This window comes from Podarcis raffonei, chromosome 1 (genome assembly GCF_027172205.1).
Source record: "Podarcis raffonei isolate rPodRaf1 chromosome 1, rPodRaf1.pri, whole genome shotgun sequence".
NCBI classification, from domain to species: Eukaryota; Metazoa; Chordata; class Lepidosauria; order Squamata; family Lacertidae; genus Podarcis; species Podarcis raffonei.
In genome coordinates, this window is record NC_070602.1 from 129154042 (window position 1) to 129167986 (window position 13945).

Below are 13945 nucleotides of genomic sequence, written 5' to 3' on the forward strand. Positions count from 1 at the left end.
AGGCCCTCGGCGCTGGATGTCCGGGCTGAACGATTGGGGTGGAAACGCTCCTTCAGATATACAAATTATTGAATTATTTAACTACATGTATATGTGGTCACGTGCGAGTTGATTGTGCCTAAGTGGGGAGGACACTTGTACCTTATGTGTGCAGTCTTGGTTGGTTGCTTACACACACATGTACACAAGGGGGCCTTCTGACCAAAATGAAATTGGCCCAAGTTAGAAGGTACAACAGGGAACAACAGTTCCCTATCACATAACAAGGGGAACGCATAGCAACTCCCCAGGGTTTTGCAAACTGTCTGGCAATTCTCACCAGTGTAGCTTAGACCAGGGTCAGCAAACTTTTTCAGCAGGGGGCAGATCTACTGTCCCTCAGACCTTGTGGGGGGGCTGGACTATATTTTTTTGGGGTGGAAATGAACAAATTCCTATGCCCCACAAATAAACCAGAGATGCATTTTAAATAAAAGGACACATTCTACTCATGTAAAAATGCTGATTCCCAGACCGTCCGCAGGCCGGATTTAGAAGGCGATTGGGCCTGATCTGGCCCCCGAGTCTTAGTTTGCCTACCCATGGCTTAAACTGAACAGGATTGTTTGCTGAAGTATCTTGACATCTTTCTTGTAGCTGCTATGAAAATGGCAATATTAAGGTCAAGGTCTTAGGGCTGGCGCTCTAATTTGCAAGCACTTTGTAGAGAAAGGTATTAAAACTTGGAGGGAGAGCAGGTTTTACTGGCTTCTGGGAGAAAAGGGCCCCTACATTTTATGCAGTAACTGTCTGGAAGATTTAAAGTGAAGAAATAAAACCAGTAAAGAGCACTTCCAATACAGTCGCGTAATTCAGGTTCATGAAATTGGTAGCCACACAACTAATTTCATGTACCCAATGAGACTTTTGTGTTCCTTGAACAGCAACCCAGGCCTGACCCCAAGCTGTATGGAAACCTAAATCTCACTAATCCTCAGGCATCATATTCCATAACCCTCAGAAAAATTTAAAATTAAGAATTAGAAGAGAATGTATCAATTGGTGTGCTTTGACTGAATGAGAAAGTTCCCTTTCATCTCATGTTCTGTTAGCCAACATTAAGAAGTGCCCTAAAACACACACACCTGGTACCCTATTATCTACGCAGAGTTTACCCATTTAAATTAATGGACCTGAGCTCATCGTGTCCATTTACTTCAATGGATCTACTCAAAGTATTAATATCAATTGATTTTTTTTTAAAAATGATCCACTGCATTTAAACCCACTAAAAAATAACTTTTTGTGGTGAGCTGCAAATGAACATTTTCCAAACCTCCAGTATTCTGTCTCCCGACTGCAAGCGGCCATCTTTAACTGCTGCGCCACGAGGTAAAATGCTTTTCACAAATATAGGACCCGGACCATGTACTGAGGAGTCTCTGGTAACCACAGTGAAACCAAGTCCTTCAGGGCCTAAAGTGCAGAAAAAAATATTTGAATCTCACACTACTTTTGCAGCACCTTAATCAAGTATGAGCACAAATACAGTGGTACCTTGGTTCTCAAACGCCTTAGTACTCAAACAACTTGGAACCCAAACACTGCAAACCTGGAAGAAAGTGTTCCAGTTTGCGAACTATCTTCAGAAGCTGGACATGCTCTGTTTTGGGTGTTACACTTCCATTTTGAGTGCCACAATTCCGTTTTGAGTGTTTCTCTGAGGTCTGTCTCTTTCTGCTATTTATTTTGCGTTTTTGTTTTTGGGGCTTTTTTGTTTGCTTTTGTGACTGTGTGGAACCCAGTTCAGCTACTGATTAATTGATTGTGTGACTGCAGTACATTGTTTATTGCTTTCGTTTTATGGATCAATGGTCTCGTTCGATCGTAAAATTCATTTGAAATTTCTGTTTCAGGGGTTGTTTTTAAAAGTTTGGAACGGATTAATTCCTTTTGCATTACTTTCTATGGGAAAGCATGCCTTGGTTTGGGAACGCTTTGGTTTTGGAACAGACTTCCGGAACGGATCACCGTATTTTCTGCTCTATTAGATGCACCGGACCATAGACCTAGTTTTTAGGGGAGGAAAACAAGAAATAAGAAAGGAACGCAAAGCCTCCTGAGCTAAGAGGGAGCGCTCCTCACTCTTCGCACAGGAGGCTTTGCGGGACTATCCCTGAAGCTAGGAGAGCAAGCGGGATCGGTGCGCACCGATCCCTCTCGCCCTCCTGGCTTCAGCGAAAACAAGCCTCCTGGCTTTCCCCCCACCTCCCGGCAAGAGCTGCGCACTCTTTAAAGGGAGCGCAACTCTTGGGGGCTTTTCTGGGAGGTGGGATGTTAAGTCATGGGTAAACATATCAGACGACACAGCGATTCTTCAAACAGCTCTTGTTTATTCACAGGCCAGGACAGAACTGAACTGAAGGGTTCAGCCAGCCTGCTTATATAGAGCTCCAGCACAACGTTACTGTAACAACTTTCTAAAACTATCCAATCACTGAACGTCACTTTCGATCCTTCATTTGCATAACTATCTACAGTATCCCCCTGCTGGCCCAGGGTAAGAACTTCAGTACATAACATGGGGGAAGGGACAGAGCGGCTCGCTCTGTCCCTTCCCCCACCTCCCGCAAAAGCCAGGGATAGCCGCACGAAGCCTCCGCAGGGCAGCGCGATGAAGGCTCCCAGCTGCCCTGCGGAGGCTTCATGTGGCTAAGCCAGAAGCTAGAACAGCTAGAGGAAACACTGCGCAGCGCTCCCTCTTGCTGTTCTGGCTTCTGGCTTAGCCTCGCAGCCTACATTCACCCCATAAGACGCACACACATTTCCCCTTACTTTTTAAGAGGGGAAAACTGTGTCTTATAGAGCGAAGAATACGGTAAGTTTGAGAACCAAGGTACCACTAGATATGAAAGTCATTTTAAGAAACATCAGGGGGAGGTTTAACAGACCTTTCTTGAGATCTATCCTTATCCTTTTTGCATTCTTTTTACTGCCGAAACCCATCAGGGGCGATAAGGTAGGTGATGATGGCTTCCTACTAACTCTTGAAAAGCTGGGACTCTTGGCAGGATGCACCCCCGACTCCAAGTGGTTTGTTCCGGACAAGTCCACTTCCCTTGTCATTGGCTTTGCATAGATGGGAGGTGCAACCTTTACTCTCGAAACATGTTCCGCGTTATCTGCTGGATATAAAGGTGCGATGGCGGACTTTTCATATTGTTCACGGCTGTGTGGAGGAACCACTTCCAAAACGATAGTCTGGTATTTCATGGCTAGCCGAAATATATCTTGCGCTCTTGAGGAAACAAGACACAGGAGAAACGTATGAAGATCTGGAAAATGTAAGCCATGCTAAAAGCAACTTGGAAGTTGCGTTGCGGAAAAGGCTTTTAAAGATCCTTTCCAAAGAGTTCCTTTTCGTTCTTGTAAAAAATTGTTGCCACTTTGCAGTTGGCTTTCTTTGACAAAAATCTTTGTTATTTCCCAATTTTATAGCACTTCATTTTCCCCTTCAGTTTACAGAGCTCTAGCCTCATTTTCTGCTCAAAATTGTGAGATAAGCATTCCTCACTGAGATAGAAGGACCTATTGTTATCAAAGGAGCACCATAGAGGAACAGGGATTTCCACACAATCCCCAGGACTGTATCCACTGCAACACAATGACTCCCCAAAGTACTACTGAGTATGTGTGCAACTTGTGTGTTCACACACACACACATATTTATACACACACACACACACAAATATATACACACACACACACACACACACATACAGTGGTACCTTAGGTTACATACGCTTCAGGTTACAGGCTCCGCTAACCAAGAAATAGTACCTCGGGTTAAGAACTTTGCTTCAGGATGAGAACAGAAATCGTGCTCCGGTGGTGGTGCGGCGGCAGCAGGAGGCCCTATTAGCTAAAGTGGTACCTCAGGTTAAGAACAGTTTCAGGTTAAGAACGGACCTCCAGAACGAATTAAGTACGTAACCAGAGGTACCACTGTATACATACATACACACACACACACAAACACACACACACACACACATAAAATTAAACATTTTCATGTGAATAAAAATCAGTAATTCCAAAGAAAGACCTATTTTAGTTTTACACAAAATGCATCCTTCATCACAGCAAACGCTTTCATTTTGGGTGTGTTTGAGAGAGAGAGAGAGAGACTTTTTTTGTTCGCATGGAATTATTTAAAAAACAAAGTTAAAAACACAAGAAACCAAAAAAAAAAAGGAGCTCGCAACAATCAACAGATCACTAAGCAAGAGAAAAAGTAAATTCATATTTCTTATGGTAGAATATATATCTTCTGGGATGTCACCATCCACCGTATTTAATAAATATGTGTTTTATGAATAAATCACTTTACATTTTTACACATGAGCATTATAACTTCAAAAACTACTGCATGACTAATTGGAAAAAAAATATTTTAAAGAACTTTTTTAAAAATCTAAAATTCTGGTAAATGCTGTATCCCTAATTATTATAAGACCCAATAATAATAATAATAATAATAATAATAATAATAATAGGAGATAAATCAGCAGAAATTCCTTGAACACAAAAAAATAATAAAGTAACTGGCTATGCTTTAAAAAGTAATGAAAAGATCTAACAAATTCTAAAAATTCTATCAGAAATAAATTTCTAGCCTACTAAACTACCTATAGCAAGCGTGCTGGCTCGCCCCCATGACTAAGGGGGCAGTGCGCACCACATGTTGATGTGTTGTGCACACGCCTCATGGCTTGCACACATGACGTCAGCACGTTGCACATGTGCATATTGTCATGGAATATTGAGGGGGCCCATTTCCCTCATAAAAATTTTTGGGGAGGCCTTCGGCCGCTCCTTTATGGCACCCTGACCTATAGGTAACTTACCCAAAAAGGGTTTTCTTAAAAAACAACAACCCAGATTGATGAAATTATTTATCTTTTATCACTGGGATCAGGTTATGAGTCTCTTAGGTAAAGGGTAAAGGGACCCCTGACCATTAGGTCCAGTCGTGACCGACTCTGGGGTTGCGGCGCTCATCTCGCTTTACTGGCCAAGGGAGCCGGCGTACAGCTTCCAGGTCATGTGGCCAGCATGACTAAGCCACTTCTGGTGAACCAGAGCAGCGCACGGAAACACCGTTTACCTTCCCGCCAGAGCGGTACCTATTTATCTACTTGCACTTAGATGTGCTTTTGAACTGCTAGGTTGGCAGGAGCTGGGACCGAGCAACGGGAGCTCACCCCGTCGCAGGGATTCAAACCGCCAACCTTCTGATCGGCAAGTCCTAGGCTCTGTGGTTTAACCCACAGCGCCACCCGCGTCCCATATGAGTCTCTTAGTTGGATTATTAAATAGCACTTTCCCAAGTGGCTAATAAAACGTTCCACTTACAGTCAGTCTCTACAGCAACAGAAGATCAGATATTCTATCCCCAATGTGACGCTACTAGAATTTTATTTTATTTTATTTTACTTCATAAGCTTCCGAGGAAGAATTGTAGTATTTTAATCATAGCCAACATTGTAAAATTGACTTTTGGAAGTCTGGATTGATGTGTGCTGCATAAATTCCTCAGGTTAACAGAATAAAACAATTCGGCAAAACTCACTGTGCAAAGGTTTTATCTGCAAGTTCTGTGTCGTTAATTTTCACAATGCACTCATTTTCAAGTAAAAGTCCATCCCTCTTAGTTCGGCTGTTCTCCTCAATGCCACGGATATAAAGTCCTAGAATCCTGACGGTAGGAATGCAAAGTAAGTTATGTCAGTAAATTAGTATAGCTTACCTTTTTCATCATTTACTTCATTTCAATTCATTTATGAATCACTTTGCATAAAACATCTCGTTTGATAATGTTGATTGTTTATTTTTTTAGTGAGACTGTCTTTTAATACTTGTCTATTCTACATTTATACTCCAATTCCGAATATTTAAGGAAATGTTTCAAATGAATTGTTTGTGTTTATTTTTTGAGTAAGAATGTCTGCTGTACTTATCTATTCTGTATTTATACTCTGATTCTGAATTCTTTCAAGATAATTTTCAAATGAATTGTTGTGTGGTTATCACCAGGAAGTTCCACTTAAATGCAGTATAAGACATCAAAAGTAAACTTAATCATGGTTTGAATAAAACAAAATAACAGAAGCAAGGATATTTTCAAAACTACATGTTATACAAACCCTTCTGTAACCAACATAATAACCCTATAGTTTTATATGATAGCCTCTGGTCTTAAATACTTATTTGAGATGTGGAATATAGACATGTGGATTGCGTTAAGTGTTTTCTGGGAACATAAACCCATTACTTCCTTGTTTTTATTATGTAGCGTCTCAACATTAACATCGTTTTATTGTGTTCTTAAATTTTTAATTTCCTCTCTTTTATTGTGTAACATTTATATATGTATAAACATATATAATTTAAATTATTTCAATTAAGTGAAAAGACAGAAGTAGGATGCTGATTGTGCACCAACACCTAACTCAAAGCATTTAAACGTTGACACAAACACTTAAAAAAATATTTTTATCAGTAATATTTGGTGGGGTGTGTGTGTGTCAAAAAACCTCCTAGTATTAGCACAAAGAATTCCGCAACATACTTCTCAGTATTAAGAGTAAAGAGCTCAAAAAACTTTAATGACCTCTCTTGTCTAATTTAAAATCTATTCACAGCCAAATAACGTACCGTATTTTTTGCACCATAACACTCACTTTTTTCCTCCTAGAAAGTAAGGGGAAATGTCTGTGCGTGTTATGGAGGGAATGCCTACGGGTGGCATGCCTACGGATTTTCCTCCTCTAAAAACTACGTGTGTGTTATGGTCGGGTGCGTGTTATAGAGCGAAAAATACGGTATACAGTTTGCAACTTGTAAATACGCTCAATTTGTTTCAAATACAAATGTTCCGCAAAAATAGTAGCAAATTCAGCTGAACGTCACCAAAATCTTTCATTCAAGATAGTTATGCAAAGATTTTGCTAGCCTTTCAAAGAAGCAACTTTGCCAAGTCAGGTCTCATGGCATTTGTCAACAAAAATATTAAAGAACAGATAAATTAATCCAGAGTAGGCTTTTTGGAAGGAACGCGGGTGGCGCTGTGGTCTAAACAACAGAGCCTAGGACTTGCCGATCGGAAGGTCGGCGGTTCCCGTTGCTCAGTCCCTGCTCCTGCCAACCTAGCAGTTCGAAAGCATGTCAAAGTGCAAGTAGATAAATAGGTACCACTCCGGAGGGAAGGTAAACGGCATTTCCGTATGCTGCTCTGGTTCACCAGAAGCAGCTTAGTCATGCTGGCCACATGACACAGAAAAACTGTCTGTGGACAAACGTAGGCTCCCTCGGCCAGTAAAGTGAGATGAACGCCACAACTGCAGAGTCGTCCGTGACTGGATTTAACTGTCTGGGGTCCTTTGCCTTTACCTTTTAGGCTTTTTGGACAATTCTTTAAGAGACATCCTTGCTTGAAGAGGTAAGTGATCAAACATTGTTGTATTCAACAATGCATTGTAAATCCATGCGCAGCAGGGCTTCCATCATTTTAACATGATTAATATTAATATTAATAATTTTATTATGTCCACCCTGCCTATCTAACCGGGTTGCCACAGCCACTCTGAGCGCCTTACAACATATATAAAAACATAATAGAACACCACACATTAAAAAGCATTATGCACCCTCTAAATTTGTTATGGGGATCCCCCAACTCTCTGGAGCAGATTTACAGGTGACACAGGGCACCTGCAGAGGGGAAAGTCCTTTGCGTACAAGCAAGTTGTATTCAAACATAACATTATGTATGAATGTTTTGTTCCTACCTTCTTTCAAGTGGGGAACCAACCCATGAGAGCTGCTTCACATGTAATGCTAAGCCATCCAACTGTTTTTTCCTTACTTTAGAAAGGGAGGATGTGGGAGTGCTTAGTCCATGCGTAGGCAAACTAAGGCCCAGGGGCCAGATGCGGCCCAATCGCTTTCTCAATCCGGCCCGTGGACGGTCCGGGAATCAGCGTATTTTTACAAGAGTAGAATGTGTCCTTTTATTTAAAATGCACCTCTGAGTTATTTGTGGGGCACAGGAATTTGTTCAACCCCCCCAAAAGAAAATAGTCCGGCCCCCCACAAGGTCTGAGGGACAGTGGACTGGCCCCCTACTGAAAAAGTTTGCTGAGCCATGGCTTAGTCTGTTTGCACAAGCATACAACTTGTGGACAGACTAAGTTCCTCACCATTGTATATCACTGGCATTGCATCTGAATGCAAGCAACCAAGGAGTGTGCAAGAAGGGAGATTATTCATTGGGACGTTGTTGTTTTTAAAAAGTGCCAACTTTCACTTGAAAATATCACAATGCTTAATGGAAGCCCTTCCTGTGCCAATTTAAATGAGCCACTCTCTGAATTTATTTACATTTAAGGCAGAAAGGAGACTGAAGTATCACTTCTCAGGGCTGGAGTCAGAGGCAGGTCAGCAATAAAGGAAGCAGATCTCTTGTCAGTGAAGTTAACTCTTTATTCAAGGAAACAGAATACAACTCAACAGCCCTTCCCAGTAGGTCTTGCCGCTATGGGGCAGTTGCCATGACTGCCTTCCAAATCTCTCTAAGGCTTCTCATCTCCCGGATATTTCCCAAGCAGTCTCAAACTGCGTCTGCGCACCTCTGACTTCTTTTCAATACTCTGTGAGTTCTTGCAGGGGGAGGAGAGCTTGCCGCAGCAAGAGATGGAGGCTCACTGGATTCTCCAGCAGTCCCTTGACTCCCCTCCTCTGCTTCAGACTGAACTGCTCCCTGTCCCAGGCTCTTCCTGCTCACTGAACCCTGTTGCCCTTTCAGTATGTGGGACCTGCTCCCAATCTTCACCCTCCGATCTCTCCTCAATGTCCCACCACTAATCAGAGCCTTCCTCCTCTGGGGGTTCCCTTTGGGGGGGTTCACTGGCTGGTGCCCCCCATCACTCCTCTTTGTCCAGCCAGTCCCTGACATCATTTGTCATCCACAAGACTGACAACTTCTTGTTGTAGTCACAACAAACTAATAGCAGTAATAGTAATAGTAATAATTTTTATGCCACCCATCTGACAAGGTTGCCCCAGCCATTATGGGCGGCTCCCAAGAAAAAATTAGTAAAAATGCTGCTTCCGAGTTACACTGCGCAAGGACCTTGCAGGTTTGCACACTCCTCCTTGCACTGCATGCATGATATTATCTACCGTATTTTTTGCTCTATAGGACGCACTTTTTCCCCTCCAAAAATTAAGGGGAAATGTGTGTGCGTCCTATGGAGCTAATGCAGGCTCCTTGGCTTCAGCGACAGCAACGCGAAGCCTCCGAAGCGCAGAGGGAGCGCTCCTTCCATGCTCCTGCCACGCTCCAGAGGCTTCCCGTTGCTTTCACTGAAGCCTGCAGAGCGAGAGGGGTCGGTGCGCACTGACCCCTCTCGCTTTCCAGGCTTCAGGGATAGCCGCTGTGCTCCGGAGGCTTCGGGTTCCTTTCACTGAAGCCGGGAGACCAAGACTCTCCTGGCTTCAGCGGAGAGGGAAAGCTGCACAGCGCCTCTTCAGCCAAGTGGGAGGAGAAATGGAAGGGGCTCCATTTCTCCTGCCGCTTTGCTGAAGGGGCGCTGAGCAGAGAGGGGGAGGGTTTTTTTTCTTGTTCTCTCCCTCTAAAACAAGGTGCGTCCTATAGATCAAAAAATATGGTAGTTAGCATTTGCAAAACAGCTTCAAAACTTACGTTTCAAACTCTAGATTCAAGCTACCCGTGATGAGTGTTAGCAGTGGGGTGTAATTCAACATGACAGCTAATGCTGACAAAGGGAGGGAATTTACACAAGAGGGAAAGGAAGCATACAAGACCATGGTTAAGCGATTAGGAAATGTTGTTTCATAACAGACCAAATACATCATGAAAACCATACCCTGAAGTAAAAATGTTGATAAGTCTTAAATTGAGGTGCAAAGGTTTGAATCTCTTAGTTTAAGGCATGTGCGCAACAGCTGACCACCATATTAAAATGATCAAATGTAGGATAATCAAGAAGAAGAAAAACATATGGTATTTTCTTTATGTGACAAAATGTTCTGCAAGGGGGAACATAATTTAATTTAGATGCCGTCAAGCTGGTTTCTATTTAAGGAATAAGGAGCGCAGATATGAGAGACAGGTGGAATCCTGTTCTGGGCGCCACAATGTAAGAAGGATGTTGACAAGCTGGAATGTGTGGCAAGGAGGGCAACCAAGATGGCCAAGGGTCTGAAAACCAAGCCTTATGAGGAACAGTTGAGGGAACTGGATATGTTTAGTCTGGTAAAGAGGAAGTGGAGAGGAGATATGATAGCCATCTTCAAATACCTAAAGGGCTGTCAAACAGAGGATGGAGAAAGCTTGCTTTCTCCAGCTCCTGAGGAGCGGAGGACCCAAACTAATGGGTTCAAGTTCCAAGAAAGAAGATTCCTACTAAATACCCGGAAGAACTTTCCGACAGAAGGGCTGTTAAACATTGGAACAGACTTCTCTCTGGAGGTTGTGGACTCTCCTTCCTTGGAGGTTTTTAAGCAGAGGTGGATGGCTTAAATCCACATACATGGTGGATCTGTCATGTACCGTATTTTTCACTCTATGAGACGCACCAGACCACAAGACACACCTAGTTTTTGGAGGAGGAAAACAAGAAAAAAATATTCTGAATCTCAGAAACCAGAACAGCAAGAGGGATCACTGCGCAGTGAAAGCAGGAATCCCTCTTGCTGTTCTGGCTTCTGGGAAAGCTGTGCAGCCTGCATTCGCTCCATAAGATGCACACAGATTTCCCCTTACTTTTTAGGAGGGAAAAAGAGTCTTATAGAGCAAAAAATGCGGTATCTTCTAGTTAAGATTCTTTAATTGTGGTGGGGTTGGACTACATGAGCCTCGGGATCCCTTCCATGATTCTATGAGAAGCAAAAGGGACACAAGCATCTTCTCCTGTTTCCCTACACCTTTGAGCCACTTCAGTGTATCTACAACCAACATGCTTATGCATAAGGTGTTTAGCACAAAACAATAACAACAACCACCGAGTTCGTTTTCATCAGAATGGCAATGCAAATCCTTACCTTCCGCTTAATGATGAAATATATGGTACCACATGGATCCCCAGCGGCCCGCCTTCCCCAGAAATCTCTACCGCTCTTGTCAAACCACTAAGGAAGAAGAGGGGGAAACAGATATGGTTACATTCAACAAAAATCGGAGAGCAATAGTCTCACCAGGAGACCAGCCTACCACCAACCTTGTTGTTGCTTCAATGCCAGGCAAAGATGTTTTTGTTTTCCTGGGAATTTGGGCAACTTCCATGGTTCTTTTTTTTTTTGTATTCTTAAAACTGTTTTTTATAGGTTTGTGTGATTTTATCCTTGTTTCTTCTTGCTTGGCCGTACATAGCTTTGAGGCTGTTGCTTTTAAAGTTAGAAGCTATATAGTAATGCATTAAGCCTAAACTTTAAAAGAGATCAAGACAAAAGCAGCTGTGAAAGGTCAACAAAAGTAGAATAGCCCTGCTTCATCCCTGGTCTCATTGACACTTATATTCTCCTTTATTCTAGTATTGGTTCCGCATTGTGGGGCCTTTTGTATTCATGAATTCTCCCCAGGAGATTAAAAACCCTGGAACCCATGAGTTTTCCATTTTTTGAGTCGTTCCGCAAGACGAATTTCCCTATGGGCTTGCTTCGCAAGACGAAAATGTCTTGCGAGTTTGTTTCCTTTTTCTTAAAGCAGCTAAGCCATTAATAGCCGCTAAGCCGCTAAGCCGTTAATAGCCGCTAAGCCGTTAATAGCCGCTAAGCCGTTAAGAGCCGTGCTTCGCAAGACAAAAAATCCGCAAGACGAAGAAACTTGCAGAACGAATTAATTTCATCTTGCGAGGCACCATTGTATTCTCCCCAGGAGAATAAAAACCCTGGAACCCATGTGTGCAATAATAATGGTGGCTAAAGACAGGGACAAGAAGGCTTTTTTTATACTTGTGCTACAACATCTGAAGTGGGCTCATGTAGAGGTAATACTTATCTGACAATGCCCCTTCTATACAGTCGTACCTTGGTTCTCGAACACCTTGCGACTCGAACGTTTTGGCTCCTGAACGCAACAAACCCAGAAGTGAGTGTTTTCCGGTTTGCGAACGTTTTTTGGAAACCCGAACGTCCGACGTGGCTTCCGCAGTTGAGTGCAGGAAGCTCCTGCAGCCAATCGGAAGCCGCGCCTCGGTTTTTGAACGTTTCCTGAAGTCGAACCGACTTCTGGGACAGATTCCGTTTGAGAACCAAGGTGCGACTGTAATGAAGTTGGAATAACGACCTGATTCTGAGCTTCACTTCCTAGACGTAGTGACTGCATCTCTTTCACAAACATACTCAGCTCAGTATGGGATGTCTCTCAAATCCGAAAGTTTACTTCAGCCTCTGTGTGATGTCTTGTTCTTGTCTGGACAACCATCTATTAGCGCACACTTGACCACAACAGCTCTTTCTTCCTGTTTTGTTCCCCATTTCATTTCCTGCAGTGTTGTGGATTTAATCAGTGGATAATGTTCTGTGTTGATTGACACAATTTCCTGATTACCTTGTTATCACCTCCCTGGTGCTTTCATATGCCATGCTCAGGTGTCTGTCACTGCTAATCATTTTCTAAAATTTTATATGAGCCCCGCTAGGTTCAGGGTGTGAAATGAATCAACTGCATTAACTGAAAAGTTTTGTGGACATGGAAGTACACTTTTATCCATGACAGGTTACGGCAGGCATAGGCAAACTCGGCCCTCCAGATGTTTTGGGACTACAATTCCCATTATCCCTGACCACTGGTCCTCTTAGCTAGGGATGATGGGAGGGGTGGTTTAATGCAACCCCAAAACACCCCTCCCCAGCAGTAGCCAAATTTAAATAAAAAAACTCTTCCTTAGGAGCCAAAATGTTTTTGCTTTGTTTTTAATTACGAGTAACTGCTATATAAGGGACACGGGTAGTGCTGTGGTCTAAACCACTGAGCCTCTTGGCCTTGCTGATCAGAAGGTCGGTGGTTCGAATCCCCGCGACGGGGTGAGCTCCCGTTGCTCAGTCCCTGCTCCTGCCAACCTAGCAGTTCGAAAGCATGTCAAAGTGTAAGTAGATAAATAGGTACCACTCCAGCGGGAAGGTAAACGGCGTTTCCGTGCGCTGCTCTGGTTCGCCAGAAGCGGCTTAGTCATGCTGGCCACATGACCCGGAAGCTGTACGCCGGCTCCCTTGGCCAATAAAGCGAGATGAGCGCCGCAACCCCAGAGTCGTCCGCGACTGGACCTAACGGTCAGGGGTCCCTTTACCTTTGCCTGCTATAGGGCCAGGGGGAGGGGTGAAGCTGTGGAGGGTAGGATTACATGCAATTCCAGTCCTGATCGGGGCAGGGGAAGTGGGGGGCTTACTTTTGAGCAACACCAAAAAAAATATGTAGTTGCTCACTATATATAGTATTAAAAACCCCCGATATGTTTGACCCCAAAACAGCTGGAAAGGGGAAATGAACCAAACATGCTGAAAATAAAGTAAAATGTGAGCTTTTTATTGTTGCACTTACAGTTTATTAATGTAAGAAGTGTATTTCAACCAAACTGGTACCAAAGCTGGCCTAATACAACCCCGGCCGATCCAATGAAGCCTTTAAATGAGTAACCTATGCATGATGCAGTTTCAGAATGCCAAGTAATCAACTGTTATTAAACCAAGTATCTACTTTCTAATAGTCTCGGTTTAATTTTTCATTAACAGAGCTATTTTTAATATGGAAAAAAAAACATGTTTCTGTGTGAGGCTTGCAAAAATATTTCTGTTTCTACATGTTGCACTACAGGGTAGAATTACATGACTGGCGATACATTCCTAAACTACAGTATAATGCCTTGTTATTTTTAACCTCTTC

At 43.0% G+C, this 13945-nt stretch overlaps 1 protein-coding gene across 3 annotated transcripts in view; it reads right to left on the reverse strand.

The window, feature by feature from the left end:
• Positions 1-13945, reverse strand: part of PARD3B (par-3 family cell polarity regulator beta) — a 617714-nt gene that overhangs the window by 432670 nt on the left and 171099 nt on the right. For all 3 annotated transcript variants that reach the window (XM_053366051.1, XM_053366062.1, XM_053366043.1), the window contains exons 6-9: positions 11107-11193; positions 5612-5737; positions 2931-3277; positions 1316-1455 (exon numbers count right to left, since the gene is read on the reverse strand). In XM_053366051.1, the coding sequence (XP_053222026.1) occupies positions 1316-1455; positions 2931-3277; positions 5612-5737; positions 11107-11193 (700 nt within the window). The remainder of the gene's footprint in view (positions 1-1315; positions 1456-2930; positions 3278-5611; positions 5738-11106; positions 11194-13945) is intronic.